Source organism: Physeter macrocephalus, chromosome 8 (genome assembly GCF_002837175.3).
Source record: "Physeter macrocephalus isolate SW-GA chromosome 8, ASM283717v5, whole genome shotgun sequence".
Taxonomy (NCBI): domain Eukaryota; kingdom Metazoa; phylum Chordata; class Mammalia; order Artiodactyla; family Physeteridae; genus Physeter; species Physeter macrocephalus.
In genome coordinates this window covers 142,281,598-142,301,126 of record NC_041221.1, presented here as the reverse complement: position 1 = coordinate 142,301,126, position 19,529 = coordinate 142,281,598, and the positions used below count along the sequence as shown (strand labels likewise).

The window sequence follows — 19,529 nt, the reverse complement described above, 5'->3', positions numbered from 1 at the left end:
ATGTGGTATCTTCCCGGACTGGGGCACGAACCCGTGTCCCCTGCATCGGCAGGCGGACTCTCAACCACTGCGCCACCAGGGAAGCCCCTATTAGAGACTTTTAAAATCGGTTTCCCCAACCAAGTACCAGAAAAGTTAAGAGACTTGCCCAGAGCTCCAGAGTCTGGGAAAGGCAGACTTGGCCTTAGCTCTTCTAACTTCAAGTTCAGGGCTCTTTTCATTCTATCATTTTCCCTCTAAGCTAAAACTTGAGCTGGAATTTGAAGGATACTTAGGATTTTCCTAGGTTGAACAAATAAGCAAAATCTTTTTGGCTAGGAGGAAAAAGTAGAAGAAAGGACACAGAGATAGGTACATGCATGACATGGCCAATAGTCTAGGAAGCATCCATGAGACCTCCCAGCCTTCAAGGCAGGGCCAGCTCCATGGTGCAGTGACATGTCCAGTATATGTGACTCCTATGCCTGTGCTTGCATTAAAGCTCTGCTGTCAGTCTTAAAATTCCCAATACTAAGAACAAAGAGCCCCGTGTTTTCATTTTGGATTGAGCCCCACAAATTATGTAGCTACCCCTCGATCAAGTGTGTCATTTGTCCATTTTACCTTTTGAAGCTGTTCTTGCTCAGCTGAATACCTCTAAATTCTTACATTGTGGTCAATCTACACTTGATTAGTCTCTTATGGACACATAAGTTTTAGCATTTATCTTTGCAATTGAAGTGTGAGTTGCTTCACAGTACCTAAAAAGGCTAGTGCTAAGCACATAGCAGGCAGGTAATGCATGATTGATGTTGAATGAATCTATGCCTCCATCATGAGCCCACTGACATGAACAGTTTCACACTTACTTGTAATGGAACCATGTCTTTGGGTTAGCTTAAAAAAAAAAAAAAAAAGGAGGTACGGGACAAGAAGCACATCTGCCAAAACAATTCAAGAATGAGAATTGGAAAAGTGAATAAACCTGGTGTTCATGTGGACATCAGAGCACATAATAATGACAGTCTGCAGTGCCTCATAACATCAGCTAACATTGTTTAGGTGTGTATTATGTGCCATGGACTGTTTTATAATATTTTATATATATCAACTCATTTAATGTTTACAACAACCCTTTGAAGAAGATACTGTTATTGGTATTTTGCAAATGAAATTGAAGCACAGGGGGATTAAGTAAGTTGCTCAACATCATACTGCTAGGAAACACTGGAGCCAAGATCTGAACTCAAGCTGTCTGGTTCTCAAAAGTCCTGCCTTCAACCATTCTCCTCTTATACTTTAGGGGCCCATCTTATATAGAAGTCTCACATCTGGCCTTACCTCAGTACTATTAAGAGCTATGTATGTGTTAGCTATTATTAGTCTCCCTATAAAAATATAGGTGGGAGGTAGTGACAGTGTAATTTTAAACTTGCATTCAACTTGGGGCCTCTCTTTGGTCCTAGGTCTTTTTTTTTCCCCTTCTTTCTCTGTCCATGAAATAGATGTGATGAGTCAGCATTTGGGAGCAAGAAGTGCTCTAAACTATGTTTTCTTCTGGGGAGAGAACTCCGCGGCATGTGGTATCTTCCCGGACTGGGGCACGAACCCGTGTCCCCTGCATCGGCAGGCGGACTCTCAACCACTGCGCCACCAGGGAAGCCCCTATTAGAGACTTTTAAAATCGGTTTCCCCAACCAAGTACCAGAAAAGTTAAGAGACTTGCCCAGAGCTCCAGAGTCTGGGAAAGGCAGACTTGGCCTTAGCTCTTCTAACTTCAAGTTCAGGGCTCTTTTCATTCTATCATTTTCCCTCTAAGCTAAAACTTGAGCTGGAATTTGAAGGATACTTAGGATTTTCCTAGGTTGAACAAATAAGCAAAATCTTTTTGGCTAGGAGGAAAAAGTAGAAGAAAGGACACAGAGATAGGTACATGCATGACATGGCCAATAGTCTAGGAAGCATCCATGAGACCTCCCAGCCTTCAAGGCAGGGCCAGCTCCATGGTGCAGTGACATGTCCAGTATATGTGACTCCTATGCCTGTGCTTGCATTAAAGCTCTGCTGTCAGTCTTAAAATTCCCAATACTAAGAACAAAGAGCCCCGTGTTTTCATTTTGGATTGAGCCCCACAAATTATGTAGCTACCCCTCGATCAAGTGTGTCATTTGTCCATTTTACCTTTTGAAGCTGTTCTTGCTCAGCTGAATACCTCTAAATTCTTACATTGTGGTCAATCTACACTTGATTAGTCTCTTATGGACACATAAGTTTTAGCATTTATCTTTGCAATTGAAGTGTGAGTTGCTTCACAGTACCTAAAAAGGCTAGTGCTAAGCACATAGCAGGCAGGTAATGCATGATTGATGTTGAATGAATCTATGCCTCCATCATGAGCCCACTGACATGAACAGTTTCACACTTACTTGTAATGGAACCATGTCTTTGGGTTAGCTTAAAAAAAAAAAAAAAAAGGAGGTACGGGGACAAGAAGCACATCTGCCAAAACAATTCAAGAATGAGAATTGGAAAAGTGAATAAACCTGGTGTTCATGTGGACATCGGAGCACATAATAATGACAGTCTGCAGTGCCTCATAACATCAGCTAACATTGTTTAGGTGTGTATTATGTGCCATGGACTGTTTTATAATATTTTATATATATCAACTCATTTAATGTTTACAACAACCCTTTGAAGAAGATACTGTTATTGGTATTTTGCAAATGAAATTGAAGCACAGGGGGATTAAGTAAGTTGCTCAACATCATACTGCTAGGAAACACTGGAGCCAAGATCTGAACTCAAGCTGTCTGGTTCTCAAAAGTCCTGCCTTCAACCATTCTCCTCTTATACTTTAGGGACCCATCTTATATAGAAGTCTCACATCTGGCCTTACCTCAGTACTATTAAGAGCTATGTATGTGTTAGCTATTATTAGTCTCCCTATAAAAATATAGGTGGGAGGTAGTGACAGTGTAATTTTAAACTTGCATTCAACTTGGGGCCTCTCTTTGGTCCTAGGTCTTTTTTTTTCCCCTTCTTTCTCTGTCCATGAAATAGATGTGATGAGTCAGCATTTGGGAGCAAGAAGTGCTCTAAACTATGTTTTCTTCTGGGGAGAGAATTCAAAACCTTTATCAAATTCTCAGAAGGATCTGTGACCCCCAACACGTTAAAGTCACTGCTCCAAGGCCTTATGCTACTTTTCAGATGTAAATGCGTAAACTTTTGTTATCATACTTTGTTCATCCTTGTAATGCTGCAGATGCCAGATGGAAATTACAGAGGTCTCTATTTGAGGGATGTTTAATGTAATTATTTTCACTCTCTATTTATTCCATAAATATTTATGGAGTTTTAAAATATACTCAGACTTGCTTATAAGTTCAAGGTCCATCGAGCTCTTGAATTCAGCTTCTAGAATTTCTTCCTCTAGTATAGTGATGGCCAGGGTGTTATCCTTGTTTGCGCAGCACTTTGTATTTATGAAAATGTTTTCCCACGTGCTGAGCTAAGTTTACTATGTGATATGTCCTGTAGCTTCCAAAGGTGCCAATACTTAGAAATTTCCTTCCAAAGAAGGATAAAGAGCAGAATGTGGTGGTGTAGCAAGAAGATGATTAACGCTGATTCTCAGTGAGCATAAAGGCTGTCTTCCCAGACCTCTGCAGCCTTGGGTCAGCGGGGGATGATGCAGGCCCTTCTGCAGCTCTGCCCTGGCCCACCTCAGAGCAGAAAAATGGAGATGAGGAAGATGAAGAGGATCAAGGAGCTTGCTTATTTCAGTTTTACCCAGGGTTGGCCCCTGGGACTTTTTTTTTCCTTCCAGTTTTATTGAGATATAACTGACATACAGCACTGTATAAGTTTAAGGTGTACAGCACAATGATTTGACTTACATACATCATGGAATGATTTTCCCAGTAAGTTTAGTGCACATACGCCATCTCATACAGATACAAAATTAAAGAAATAGAAAAAAAATGTTTTGCTTGTGATGAGAACTCTAAGGATTACTCTTAACAACTTTTATATATAATGTACAGCAGGGTTAATTATATTGATCAGGTTGTACATCACATCTCTAGTACTTATTTATGTTATAAATGGGAATTTATACTTTTTGACTACCTTCATCCGATTCCCTCTCCCCCTACCTCTTGCCTCTGGTAACCACAAATCTGATATTTTTCCATAAGTTTGTCTGTATGTTTGGTTTCTTTTTTTTTTAATTTATTTTTTATTTTTATTTTATTTTGGCTGCATTGGGTCTTCGTTGCTGCGCACGGGCTTTCTCTAGTTGCGGCGAGCCGGGGCTACTCTTCATTGCGGTGCGCGGGCTTCTCATTGTGGTGGCTTCTCTTGTTACGGAGCACAGGCTCTAGGCATGTGGGCTTCAGTAGTTGTGGCACGTGGGCTCAGTAGTTGTGGCTCGTGGGCTCTAGAGCATAGGCTCAGTAGTTGTGGCACACGGGTCTAGTTGCTCCATGGCATGTGGGATCTCCCCGGACCAGGGCTCGACCCGTGTCCCCTGCACTGGCAGGTGGATTCTTAAGCACTGTGCCACCAAGGAAGCCCAGTATGCTTGGTTTCTTGTTTTTGAAGTATAATTGACCTACAACACTATGTTACTTCCTGCTACACAGCATAGTGATTTTTTTCTATATGTTTCAAAATGATCACCACCGTAAGTCTAGTTATGATCTGTCACTATACAAAGATATTACTTAGTTATTGACTATATTCTCCACACTGTACCTTTCATACCCAAGACTCTTATTTTGCAGCTGAAGTTTGTACCTCTTTAATCTCCCTCACCTATTCCTTTCCTCCCCCTAGCCCCCTCTCCTCTGGTAGCTACCTGTTTATTCTCTGTATCTATAACTCTGTTTCTGTTTTGTTTGTTTATTTGTTTTGTTTCTTTAGATTCCACATAGGAGTGAAATCATACAGTGTTTGTCTTTCTTTGTCTGACTTATTTCACTAAACATAATATCCTCTGGGTCTATCCATGTTGTTGCAGATGGCAAGATTTCATTGTTTTTATGGCTAATATTCCATTTTATACACACACACACACACACACACACACATACACCATATCTTTATTCATCTGTTGATGGGCAGTTGGGGTGGTTTCCATATCTTGGCTGTTGTAAATAATGCTGCAATGAACACAGAGGTGCATATATCTTTTCTAATTAGTGTTTTAGTTTTCCTCGGGTAAATATCCAGGAGTGAAATTGCTGGATCATATGGTAGTCCTGTTTTTAATTTTTCTGATGAATCTCCACACTGTTTTCCATAGTGGTTGCAGCAATTTACATTCCCACCAACAATACATGAGGGTTCCCTTTTCCCCATATCCCTGTGACTTTTAAAAGAGAGTAGTAATTTCTCCCCTTGATATTGCCCTTAAAGTACTGGGGAGTTAAGTCAACTTAATTGTCTAATAACTTTCTATTTACCCTCTTAAAAAAAAGTAGTAACCAGTATGTGCCAGGCACTTTACTAGGGCCAGATATAGTGCAGAGAACAAAAACACCCCTGTCTCCCTGAATATTATGTCCTCGTGTAATAATTAAAGCCAAAATATATACTGTCACGTAGCAACACAGGGGCTGGGGTTGCTGGTAGAGAGGGGTGCTATTTTACCTTATATAGAGTGGTCAAGAAAGACATCTCAGACATGTTGATTATGGAGCAACAGCTGAATGAGGTGAAGCTCTGAGCTATGCTGCTGACTGAAGGAAGGCCTCAGGCCAGTGGGAACAGCAGATGCACAGGTTCCGGGGTGGAAGTTTTCTTCCTGGTGTGTTTGGCAGACAATAAAGATGCCACTGTGTCTCTGTGTGGGGTGGAGGGAAGGAGGTTGAGACAGAGTTGGTGATGCTGCAGGTGAGAAGTGGAAAAAAAAAAAAAAAAAAATAGAGCTATAGCAAGGGCTAAACCTTGCCAGCATTTTAAAAGAGTTTTACTCTGAATGTGTAGGAAGCCAATAAAGGGCTTGGAGCAAAAAAGTGACATGACGTGATTTGCATTTAAAAAGCCTATTCTGCCTGCTGCACAGAAACTATTCTGTAGGGGGGCAAAGGAGGGATCACATACTCTTTAGAGTCTATTGAAACTATCATGATGAGATGCGTTGGTAGTTGGAGCGTGGTAGTAGCCGTGGAAGTGGTGAGGAGTGGTTGGATTCTGGATGCATTTTGAAGTTAGAGCTGGCAGGATTTGCTGATGGACTGGAAGAATGTAGGGAATGAGAGAGGAGTCAAGGAACAGGAGATGGAGTGGTTCTGGCGGGGGCGCCATTAGGGATTGAGCTGCCTGGTGGATATCAGGGAAATATCAGATCAGCTGTTGGTGTTATTAGCCTGGGAGTCAGTGGAGAGGTTTGTGCTCAGTATTCATTTAGGAGGTGTTTTTTTTTTTTTTTTAACATCTTTATTGGAGTATAATTGCTTTATAATGGTGTGTTAGTTTCTGTTGTATAACAAAGTGAATCAGCTATACATATACATATATCCCCATATCCCCTCCCTCTTGCGTCTCCCTCCCACCCTCCCTATCCCACCCCTCTAGGTGGTCACAAAGCACCGAGCTGATCTCTCTGTGCTATGCGGCTGCTTCCCACTAGCTATCTATTTTACATTTGGTAGTGTACATATGTCCGTGCCACTCTCTCACTTTGTCCCAGCTTACCCTTCCCCCTCCCCGTGTCCTCAAGTCCATTCTCTACATCTGTGTCTTTATTCCTGTCTTGCCCCTGGGTTCTTCATAACCATTTTTTTTATAGATTCCATATATATGTGTTAGCATATGGTATTTGTTTTCCTCTTTCTGACTTACTTTGCTCTGTCTGACAGACTCTAGGTCCATCCACCTCACTACAAATAACTCAATTTTGTTTCTTTTTATGGCTGAGTAATATTCCATTGTATATATGTGCCACATCTTCATTATCCATTCATCTGTCGATGGACACTTAGGTGGCTTCCATGTCCTGGCTATTGTAAATAGAGCTGCAATGAACATTGGGGTACATGACTCTTTTTGAATGATGGTTTTCTCAGAGTCTATGGCCAGTAGTGGGGATTGCTGGGTCATATGGTTTTATCATCAAGTGAGTGGCAAGCCATGAGATTGGACGAGGTCACCTCCTATGGGACTGTGGATAGAGAAATCTGAGAACTTTGAACTCTAGGTTGCTTGCAGAGGTCGAGGCAAGCAGTGAGGAATAGCAGCAAATGAGCTGGAGAAGGAGTGTGCATTGAGGTAACAGGAGAATCGAGAGAGGGTGCTACCTGGGAATCAGTGAAGAAAGTGTGTTTAGGAAGGAGGGAGCGCTCAGCTATACACACAAAACTGTTTTGCGTGCAGGTGTTAAAGGCAGTGCTGCATCTAATTCATTACGTCTTCAGAAATCACGCCACTGATCATGTGACCACACATTTCTACTCTCTGATCCAATCTAAAAGACTGTAATAGTTTTCAGCCGGATTCCTATAATTGTACCTTTAAATTTCTCCACCTTTAGTGGATGTAATAGAGTCCAGATACCCAGCTGTGAAAATTCCTTTTTTAGTAGTGACATCTGGTTATTTGGCTTCTTCTACTGGCTGGCATGGAAGCCATAGGTGTTGAACTAAACAGTTGGCTTATTAGGGCGGTAACTATACAGTGACTGAATTACATCTTTCTTGCTATCTGGTATGTATTATGTAGTATCATCTTAGCACTTTTAGAATCTTGATCTTTTATCATTTTATTAATTCAGCTTACTTTGGTAGTGTACATATGTCCGTGCCACTCTCTCACTTTGTCCCAGCTTACCCTTCCCCCTCCCCGTGTCCTCAAGTCCATTCTCTACATCTGTGTCTTTATTCCTGTCTTGCCCCTGGGTTCTTCATAACCATTTTTTTTATAGATTCCATATATATGTGTTAGCATATGGTATTTGTTTTCCTCTTTCTGACTTACTTTGCTCTGTCTGACAGACTCTAGGTCCATCCACCTCACTACAAATAACTCAATTTTGTTTCTTTTTATGGCTGAGTAATATTCCATTGTATATATGTGCCACATCTTCATTATCCATTCATCTGTCGATGGACACTTAGGTGGCTTCCATGTCCTGGCTATTGTAAATAGAGCTGCAATGAACATTGGGGTACATGACTCTTTTTGAATGATGGTTTTCTCAGAGTCTATGGCCAGTAGTGGGGATTGCTGGGTCATATGGTTTTATCATCAAGTGAGTGGCAAGCCATGAGATTGGACGAGGTCACCTCCTATGGGACTGTGGATAGAGAAATCTGAGAACTTTGAACTCTAGGTTGCTTGCAGAGGTCGAGGCAAGCAGTGAGGAATAGCAGCAAATGAGCTGGAGAAGGAGTGTGCATTGAGGTAACAGGAGAATCGAGAGAGGGTGCTACCTGGGAATCAGTGAAGAAAGTGTGTTTAGGAAGGAGGGAGCGCTCAGCTATACACACAAAACTGTTTTGCGTGCAGGTGTTAAAGGCAGTGCTGCATCTAATTCATTACGTCTTCAGAAATCACGCCACTGATCATGTGACCACACATTTCTACTCTCTGATCCAATCTAAAAGACTGTAATAGTTTTCAGCCGGATTCCTATAATTGTACCTTTAAATTTCTCCACCTTTAGTGGATGTAATAGAGTCCAGATACCCAGCTGTGAAAATTCCTTTTTTAGTAGTGACATCTGGTTATTTGGCTTCTTCTACTGGCTGGCATGGAAGCCATAGGTGTTGAACTAAACAGTTGGCTTATTAGGGCGGTAACTATACAGTGACTGAATTACATCTTTCTTGCTATCTGGTATGTATTATGTAGTATCATCTTAGCACTTTTAGAATCTTGATCTTTTATCATTTTATTAATTCAGCTTACTAGTTTTAGGGGGAAATGCAGATTGGGTTCAAATTTACTATTACATATATATGTACACGTGGGTATGTCTATATATTTTTTCATATTCAGTTTGTATTACTTTAAATAGTTGTGAGGTTCATCAGATTAAAGTTGCTTGGTTTGGTTTTAGTATTACAGTCTAATTCAAGTACTTGATAGATGAAAATTTTCCTTTGGAAGAATATGATAAAACTCATTTTGTGAGTGGAATAACACTTTTGGAATAGTTCCTCTATACTTGTGCTTTAGCCACTAGGCATGTGCGGTTATTGAGCCCTAAAAATGTGCCTTTTTTGAGAGGCGCTGTCAAGTGTAAAATGCACACCAGATTTTAAAAACTTGGCATTAAAAACAAAAGTGTACATATATAGTTAATTATTCTATATTCTATATATGTTGAAATCAATTTTTGACATATTGGATTAAATAAAATATTTTCATTTTAGTTTCAAAAAATTTAAGCATCATTAAAATTAATTTTATCTGTTTCTTTTCACTTGTTAATGTGGCAACTTGAAGAATTTACAAACAAAAATGTGTCTTGCATTGTATTACTTTGGGGTAGAGCTGTTCTGTGCATTTGATAGCATACACATTTACATCAGTGTCTCTCAATTTTCAGGTGTGCATAAAATGATTTTTGACCTTTTCAATACAAAGTTTCATCTAAAAAGTATTTCATAACATTCAAAAAAACCTTTAAAAAATTTTCTTACTACAAAAATGATACACGGGGACTTCCCTGGTGGTCCAGTGGTTAAGACTCCACGCTTCCACTGCAGGGGGCATGGGTTCAGTCCCTGGCTGGGGCGCTAAGATCCCACATGCTGGGCTGTGCAACCAAAAAAAAAAAAAAGACCTAAATTTTCTTTGACGAGAATAGGAACCACAAGGAAAACCACACATAACCACTGTTAAGTATTTTCATATATTCCTTTTGAGATACACACATTTTTTTGACCATAAAAGGGGACCAGTCCGTATATATTGTTTTTTGACTTTTTTAAACATGACATGAATATCTGTACTTGTCATTACATGCATTTAAGTTTTTCTGCACTAATATTAACCTGAGGGCTATATCATACTCCTAGAGGTAATAATGGTTTATGACAGCAGAGATTTTTTAATCTTTAATAACAGCTTTATTGAAACTTTTTTTTCCTCTTACAGTTTTATTGACACACAGCATTGTATAAGTTTCAGGTGTCCAGCATGATTTGTTGTACATCATGAAATGATTATCACAATAAGTTTAGTGAACATACATCATCTCATATAGATACAAAATTTTTAAAAAAACAGGAAAAAATTTTTCCTTGTAATGAGAATGCTTATGATTAACTCTTTTTAACAACTTTCATATATAACATACAACAGTGTCAATTATGTTTATCATATTGTACTTTTACATCGCTAGTACTTGTTTATCTTATAACTGGAAGTTTGTACCTTTTGAAACATCTTTCTAAAGTATTCAGTTCAGTGGGTTTTAGTATATTCAGAGTTGTGTGGCTATTGCCCTTAAGTAATTTTAGAATATTTTCATTATTCCAAAAGGAAATCCCAAACCCATAAGTAGTCACTCTTATTCCCCCATCTCAGCCCCTGGCAACTAATCTACTTTGTCTCTATGGATTTGCCCATTCTGAACATTTCACATAAACGGAGTCATACAATACATGGTCTTTTGTGACTGGCTTCTTTTGCTTAGTATAATGTTTTCAAGGTCCATCCATGTTGTAACATGTATCAGTACTTCATTACTATTTACAGCTGAATAATAATCCTTTATATAGATATATCACATTTTATTCATCCGTTTATCAGTTGATAAATATTTGGGTTATTTCCACTTTGGGGATATTATGAATAATGCTGCTTAGAATATTCATCTACAAGTTTTTGTGTGAATATGCGTTTTCAATTCTCTTGGGTGTATACCTAGAAGTGGAATTGTTGGGTCATATGGCAACTCTAACATTTTGAGGAACTGCCAAACTATTTGTGGTTGCACCATTATACAATCCCACAAGCAGTGTGAGGGTTCCAATTTCGCCACCTCCTCACCAACACAATAGGAGTGATTTTCAACTGAGAGGCTATTGATTTCTAAGAAGTACAGATCAGACTCTAGTGGTGGGTGGTTTGGAAAAAGACCTCTAAGTTTCTGTTGTGACCTTGACCCACCCAACAGACACACATACACAAACACACACACACACACACACACACAGAGCCAGGCTCCTATTTGTTTGACTTTGGTTATATTATTTCTCTCTACTAGCCTTAGTAAAACAGAGATAATTTACCTCATAGGGGCTGTTGTTAGAATTAAATGAGATAATGCTAGTGAAACCTTTTGCATAGTGCCTAGTATATAATAGATGCTCGATAAGCATTAGCTATTACTATTATATCAGTGGCTCAATAATTTCCCACTATATGTACACACCATAATTTGCCTAGACAATTCTATTGCTGGACACTTGGCTTGCCACCAATTTTTAATAATTATAGACAGTGCTCTGTGAAAATACCCTTATGGCTAAATTTTTGCCCACATCCATGATTATTTTCTTAGGATAAATTCTGTAAAGTGTTATTGCTTGGTACATTTTAAAGGAATTTGAAGACATTTCCCAATATATATTTCTTGTTTAAATTATACTGAAATTTTACTTTAAGACATTTCATCAGGTACTAGACAATAGCCCTTGAGCTTTGCTAAACTGGTTTCATAAATCCTCACTTTATACCTAACAAATATAATGCAAATACAAACTGTCTTGAGTAAGATGGTCTAAACTCTCTGAATTTAATTTAAATTTAAACCACTGAATGAGAAAAGGCTCTAAGATCTGGACTCTTCGATTTATGTATTTTTTCTGTCATGGCTTCAATATCCTAGCCTGACAAGTGCAAGGGAAGAGCTACTGATGAAACTAAGCACAATGGATGTTTTTGTTTTGCATTTAGGCAAATCAAGGGCAAAAGAAAGGTGACAATCGAGCTTAAGCAGTAGAAAAGAACTATTCATTGAGAGTGATCATGCACCTAACTTTCCTTATGTTGTCAGATCTAGGAGCCATGCAGGGGCCATCACTCACAGGTCCACTGTGGCAATTTCATAACCAGCCTGAAGGGGATCAAACAAAGGTATCAGGTTTCCTCTGAAGGCTGTGGGAATGTTTTATGGTAAAGGTAGGATTTTTTAAGAGTTATTTAAATTATGGCCAAAGTTTGATCAGATGGTGGAATGTTCTAGAATTTGACACAGCTTGGGAGACTTAGTATCGAGGAATTGAAAGGAACTTTGCACAGGTAACACATATAAGTAGAAAGCTATATCAGCAATTAATGTATTTCTACTGTTGTAGTGGTAAATGTTTAACAATCAGCTCTCCCACCCCCCAGCCCCACCCCCCCAAAAAAGCCAAAGCCCTGATTTACATAGGTTTTTTTTACCTCTATGATATAAATAACCCACCACGGCAGATTTCAGATTTTAAGCTAGCAACATGATGTCAACCCACAGCAGAGCTGGCAAAAAGATGTGTGTAATCGACAGAATCAGCTCTCAACAGCCAGCACATACCAGCTCCAGCATACCACTGTTTCTTTGCATAAATTGCTGGACTTGGATAATTGAGGGAATGTTGTACACAGTGAAATCCACTAGGTATCCAGAATCTAGAATTAATACAACATTTTGAAGGCAAGATGTTTTGTTTTCTTCTCCCAGGTTAAATGCCCACTCATGTGGTATTTATTACACGTTGTAACACGCACAATAAAGAATTGCAAACCTTGCTAGAAACTCAAGAGGTCATCCTCTGGGCAGTCAATGCAAACCACCTCAGAGAGACAGTTGTGCATTTGGGGCTGAATGATCCTAGAGAGGGATTCCATAGGCTTCCATGATAGACAAACGTGATTAGGTCTGTACTTACATAATGTGAAAATCAAGAAAGGATAATCCTAATGCCTTCCACTTGCACAGGACTTCGTGGCTTATAAAGGGCTTTCTGCAAGATGGTAAAATCTCTTATATCCAGTGTCTAGTGCTCGTTAAGACAGATTGCTAGGTGGTAAACTCAGGTTTCTAGGTCACTTGTGTTCACATGACTGACTTGTCGTGCATCTCTCCAATTCTCTGCCAGTGGAGACCTCATGAGCCACTACCAGGAGGCCAAAGCAACATTTTTGTGAGGTCTGGCTATGGGCCAAGCCTGTATTAAGCACTTTCTTTACAATGTCTCTGAAGCCACTCAACAACCCTATGAAGTAGTTCCTATTATTTTCTTCCAATGTTGCAAATACAGAGGCTAGAGATGTTAAATTACTTGCCAAAGGTCATGAAATTCATAAATGCCTGAGCTGGGACAAAAAATCAGGACTGTGTGACACCTAAAGCCTATATTAAGAATCTCTAGACTGGCTTAGGTCAAAGGTTTTAATAAAATTCTAGATATTTAATGTGCTAATTGGACAGCATGACCTGCAAGTAGTTTCCAATGTAGGCAGGGCTAACTTAACTGGGCTAGGGGTATGTGAGAGCATTGGGGGAACATAATAAAGGTGATGAAAAAAAGAATGTGTTCCCGTGCTGTCATGCTAGATTGTGTAACTTAAGAAGGCTGTGTATTTGTAATTGCCCTTTTCTGTGTAAAGCACAAGCCTGAATTAGGCCAGCCTTTCAGAGCATCCTCTGCTGCCCCTTTTGTAGCCTGTGGCCCCCTTTCCATAAATTGTAAATCAGATACTAAGTTCCATGATGGCAGAGATGACTGTACATCTTCAGCACTGATGTTGCTGAATCTTTAGTCCTATCCCAGTGGCTGTCATGGTAGGTACCTAAATATTTGTTCCATAGTGCTGGTGGTGATGATAGCAAATACTCAACAAGTGATTGCAATATATTCTTTCCAAGTATTATCTCATTTAATCCTCATAATAACTCCATTAACTTTTTTTTTCCTCCCTGATTTATAGATTAAAAAAAAACATGGGGCTTCCCTGGTGGCGCAGTGGTTGAGAGTCCGCCTGCCGATGCACGGGACACGGGTTCGTGCCCCGGTCCGGGAGGATCCCGCGTGCCGCGGAGCGGCTGGGCCCGTGAGCCGCGGCCGCTGAGCCTGTGCGTCCGGAGCCTGTGCTCCGCGACGGGAGAGGCCACGGCAGTGAGAGGCCCGCATACCGAAAAAAAAAAAAAACAAAAACAAAAAAAAACATGGCTTGGGAGATCTTGTAACTTGCTCAAGGACATAATAATAAGTGGCAGAAAATCAGCTTTGCTTGATATCGGAGTCTTGACACTTAACATTATGCTCTGGTCTGTTAATTTATAATGTATTTGTTGTATCTCTAAGAAAACTCATATTACTAAAATCAGATGATAGAATTTCAGTTCTGTGAAGAAAGGGACTCTGTTTTAACTGTATCCCAGCACCTACAATAATTCTTGTCATATATTAAGTGCTCAGTAAATATTTTTGGTGCATATGCATGCAGGAATGGGTAGGACAGTTATTTCAATAGGAATAGGAGTTACAAGCTAGAAATTTACTGGCTTACAACACACTTTGTTGTTGGGTTTTGGGGGGCAAGAATTGAAATAAAGGTAGAGCTTTAAAACCTGAATATCACTGAACAAATTCAGTAATTTACTCATTCATCTACAAAACATTTATCTCCATTCAGTAAATATAATTGAGCATCTACTAAGTGCCAGACTCTTAGTAGCAGAGATATAGTGGAATGGTTGACAATTATAAGGAAACAAATATTACAAAAGGCAAATGTTCCATGAAGAAGCAAAAAAAAGATGTTAAGACAAAATACCAGGGGCAAGGACTAAGGGGAGGCCAGGGAATGCCTCAGTGAAGTAGGGACAGTTCAGCTGTGATGCTGAAGAATGCCAGGAACACGAGGAAGGGTCACAGGGAATGAATGGCATGTGCAAATGCCAAAAGCTTTTGGAAAGAACTTGACACACTGGAGGAACAGAAAGAAGGTCAGAGAGTCTTCTTAGAAACGGCCTGTGTAGTCCTCTTACAACTGCAGGATTGCACAGGGCTTCCTTCACTCCCTGACCTCCTTTACTGCACATCGTTGTGTTAAGGAACAAAGCCAACAGCTGTATTTTTCTTGGTTTTGGTTGGAGGGGATGGTTCCCCACTGCCCACAGCAGAAAAGAGTGGTTCACAAAATAGAAACCTTGGAATCTACTTAATCTACTTAAGAGTAGAGAGCCATCTAACTTGCCTTCTCACAACTTGTGTCTTAGGAAAACATTGCCTATACTGCTGCATAAAATAAATGCAGGAAGAATTTTGTAGGAAACAGGAAAGGGAAAATTTAGTAAACCCAGAGGCTTGTTCTCTGGAGGGGACATTTCTCCCATTGCTTACAGTGGAAAATTCTTCAAGCACAGCCTGGCTAACGAGACTGGGCCTTCCTGATTCATCTTGCAACTCTGTTCCAATCTAGCCCACGTTCTAGAAAGATATGGATGAGAATATCCCAGATACTACTCCAAGGTCTCCAGTGGCAACGTAAGGTCATTTCAACTCAGAGCAAGATGTCTTCTCACCACTTCAAGCTGAACTTAGCTTTTCTCCCCTTTCCTCTTCCCCCACCCCCTTATGCCTACCTGCAAGAGAAGCTGGGCTTTGTAACTACAGAGGAGCTGGCCTCTGGAGCCTTGGTGATGGATACAGCTCATCATGTGAAGAACCAGCCATGGCAACTGGAGCTGAAGTGGATTAAATCAATTTGCACCAGTCTTCATCTGTTCCTGGAATTTCATATGTGAATTTGGCACAGATAGTCAAACAAGTAGGAAAGACTTAACCAACAGATGAGAATAAAAATGGAATCTACTGTAAGATGAACTTCCCCGCCCCAAATTATATCAAAGAATATTTCTCCTCTCTTCTCCCAGAGATGTGCGGTTGCTTTCTGGAGATGAGGACAATGCCATTTTCCACCTGCCAGAAGCATCTATTCTTCATGGAAATCTAATGGCAATTCCCAACCTCAGTTAAGGACTTGTTTTCCCATTTTTTTTTTTGACTTCAAATACTTTCTAAATTGTGTTAGGCGAAGCATTGTATGTCTATAATTAACTCAAAGGTCCCTGTGGGCTCATCCAGCTAAACTGGTGGAGTTTAACTGAGCAAAACATTCGCTGATGTCTCTCCCGACGCCTCTCCCTGCAGTGACACCCAGTGAAATGAATGCCTTCTGCAAGGGGAAATCGGGGACATTTCTTTTCCAAACTGGCTTTCTAGTGATTTGGGTTGCTTCAGAAATGATTGTAGTTGTTTCATAACAATAACGATCTCATTTTCTTTCAAATATGGAACTTGCGATTTGCGATTCGGGAAAAATTGGGGTTGCGGTGGGATTCTGTATTTTCCTCCTAGTTGAAGTAGGTAGATAGGCCTCTTTCTGGTATTCACTGGATCTTTGAAATTCCCTCAGGGAAGCAGTGGCGCTCTGCTGGCACAGGGCTCCAAGGCGCAGGGCTCCGCTGTACCTTTCACGTGGAGAGCAAATGTCAGCGGTTCCTGCAGTGCTGTGTCTTCACAAGCAAAACCCGCAGGGGGGCCTGGAGCTGTTTGTCCAAAACTAAGTGCAAAGGGCTAGGGAACGTGGACTTTTTCAGACTGACTATGTTGACAAGATTCATAACTCAGCCCTCTTCTTCCCTCTGCCAGTGTAGACGCAGACGCCTACAGGTGGAAGAGGTTTTTGACTCTGTTTGAAAGGGAGAAGTCAGGTGTGATCCGCAGAAAAGTTCTGGCCCCAGCTCCCCGATCTATTCCTAGCGCAGAGAGGGCTTAAGCTAGGCTATGAGCATTCTCTCCTCTCTGTGCGAGGCTTCGCTCCCCAGGCCTCGCCCTTGAACTTCATCCAGAGACCACATGCATTATGGAAGGGTGAGCAAAAGGGACCGGTATGTAGACTTCCTGCCTACGCAAGGGAACCTACTTCTCTTTGCGGTCCTGAAGCACAGGTGTCCGGAGAAAGGCAGCGAGCTAGGGACTCTGGGTGCTGGAGTAAACGCCGCCCTGAGCTGCGTGGCGCTAGGGGGAGGGAGGTTGGAAGAGCGCGTCTACGCTTTTCACGTCAACCTGCAAGCTAGCTGCTCGCTGCCCAGGTGCGGGTTCGCGGCTGCGTGCGCCCCACTGCAGCAGAGAGCAGCCGCAGCCTCGGCCTCGGCCACCACAGCTGCTGGGGAAGAGTCCTGGGGCTGCTGACGCGGTTGGGAGGAGCCTCGCCTTTAATGCACCAGCCGCCTCCAGCCTCCTCCTGCAGCAGCGGCAGCTGCGAGTGCGCGCGTGTGGGTGTGAGGGTGAGTGCGCTGGCGCCGGCTGCAGCGCCCTGCCCGGCTCCCCGCCGGCTGCCGAGCCCCCGCCAGCTCGAGCCGCCCTCCCGTGGGACCAGCACCCTCATCCGGGCCGGGCCCGCCTGAATCCTGACCCTGCCATCTCGCCGCTGCAGCTCGGGTCCAGAAAGGCACCATTTTGTCGCGGCTGCCCGCTCTCCCAGGGGGAGGAGGGATCTTTTTTGCATTTCGGAGCGGCTGCCAACGAGGGGAACCTGTTGGGCATCTCCCCAGCCCCGCTTGTGAGCGCCTCCGGGGCGGCGGGCGGGACCAGACCCCTCGGGGCACGGCGCATCTTGGCACCCGGACGCAGCGGAGGCAGGCGCAGCATCCTCACCGGGAATTGGAGCTGGAGTGAGCGCACCGCGGGAGGAGCCGCCGCAGCCTCGGAGATCCCGGGCGGAGGAGGTGACAGCTCCATTGCCGGGTTTTTATTTTTTTTCTCTCTCCGCCTCCCCGTCTCCTCCTCAGGCTCGGACCATGGTGCAGTCCCACTGGCTCCCCTGCCCCCCTCTCCTGTGAGACTGGCTGCGGGGAGGGATCATGGATACTTGTCTGCCGGCTTCTGGTTCCCACGCAAGTAAGCCTGCTGTCAATGGAGGAGGACATTGATACCCGCAAAATCAACAACAGTTTCCTGCGCGACCACAGCTATGCGACCGAAGGTAACGCCAGCCCCGCCGCATTCCGCCGCTGGGGAAGGGCGCAAGTTGCGGATCGCTGAGCTCCGCGGGCAGCCGGGCGAGTAGCGGCGGAGACTCCTGCGGGCCCCGGGGCTGGGGCGGGGGCTCGGCTCGCAGGGGCAGCTGCCGGTGCGCCCCACATCCATCCGGGCTCCGCGAGGCGAGCCGGGCGTTCAGCAGCAGGTGGACCCGGCGCCCACGGGAGTTAAAATGGCCCTCGGGGATGAGGTTTTTCAGGGTGGGGCTCCCGGCTGGAAAAATGACCCCCCAAAGGCAGATGACCCCTTCCCCGAATATGTATGCAGGGGTCGGGGTGAGGGGAGAGATAAGAAGCAAGGGGGCCCGAGAGGACCGTGGGTCCTCCCCTGTCTGAGCGGAATGATGTGTCTCTCAGTGACTGCAAGGGTGGGCATGGTTTCATTTCCTGCCCGTTCATCTCTCCGGCCGGGTTACCTGCTTAGACAATCAAAAGCCCAAAAGGCCCGTTGAAAAAGGGCGAACCCCTCTCCCCTTGGAAGTGCATTAGCAAGATATAAAAAGGTGGCTGGGGAAACAGTGCTGGGGCGGCGAGCGAACGAGTGTGACACGTGGGGCGAGCAATGCGATCAGTGGGGCCTTTAAAAATCACCATTATGAATTCTGCAGCAGTAGTTTCTGCTGAATCAACAGCCAGCAGAAAGCAAGAGGGTTCAGTAAGCTGGGCTTTGCCAAGAGGTGAAATTGTCGTGTCTCTCTCTCTCTCTCTCTCTCTCTCTCTCTCCCTCTCCCCACCCCCCCACCCCCAGCTTGTTCTGACATTAGCCTGAGTGAGGTGCAGGCAGGAAAGGAAAGTCAGCAGGTGGAATCTCATTTGCCTTTTGTGTGGGAATAGAGAGAGGAGGCTTTTTTTTTTTTTTTTTTTTTCAAATACCAAAACTTTTGCATTTTTGCTTTCATTTTCTACCTGTCAGGCTTTATCCTTAACCACTCCTATAAAGTGTTGCATTGTCACATTGTGATATCCACATGAGAAAATATGTGTGAAAGTGCTTTAGGAAAATGTAGCAAGGCATGTTAATTTAAGATTCTTCTTATTATTCTTGGGTGCTAAAATTTCTATAATATTTAATCAAATCAAGACTATTAGAGAAATGTGATGGGCGTGGTGGTAGTAAGAGTTCAAGTTCTGAAAGATAAAAAGACACACAATTTGGCGGTAAAGGTGGCATCTTCTATAAACATCCCTGGAAGTTTTAGATAGAAAGAATGCCCAGCGCTATGGAAAATACATGCTTCGTTCATCATCATTATTGGAGAGCATCACACCTAATGCGTCCATGGTGCTAGACAGATCAAGGAGAGCTTTATGAGCTCTGGCCTTCAGGAGCTTAGAAGTGGCTTTTAAGATGTTCAGCAGCCTGTCCCTGCCCCATACCGAGCACCATACTTGCTGATTCTTTTTACTTGCCTGGTGACAACGTGGTGGTAAGATGTTCTTCCCCATTCTTAGTGCTTTGTCACTGACTCACCAGGTAGAATATGATCAGCTCTGGGTC

General features: G+C 42.7%; 1 protein-coding gene across 2 annotated transcripts in view; it reads left to right on the top strand.

The window, feature by feature from the left end:
- The window catches only part of PPP2R2B (protein phosphatase 2 regulatory subunit Bbeta), a 454,249-nt gene that overhangs the window by 136,541 nt on the left and 298,179 nt on the right, over positions 1-19,529 (top strand). The window contains exon 2 of one of the 2 annotated variants that reach the window (XM_024122154.2): positions 17,783-17,976. In XM_024122154.2, the coding sequence (XP_023977922.2) occupies positions 17,783-17,976 (194 nt within the window). Of the gene's footprint in view, positions 1-17,782; positions 17,977-19,529 lie in introns of those variants that run through there. The other variant, XM_028493345.2, reaches the window with a different exon arrangement.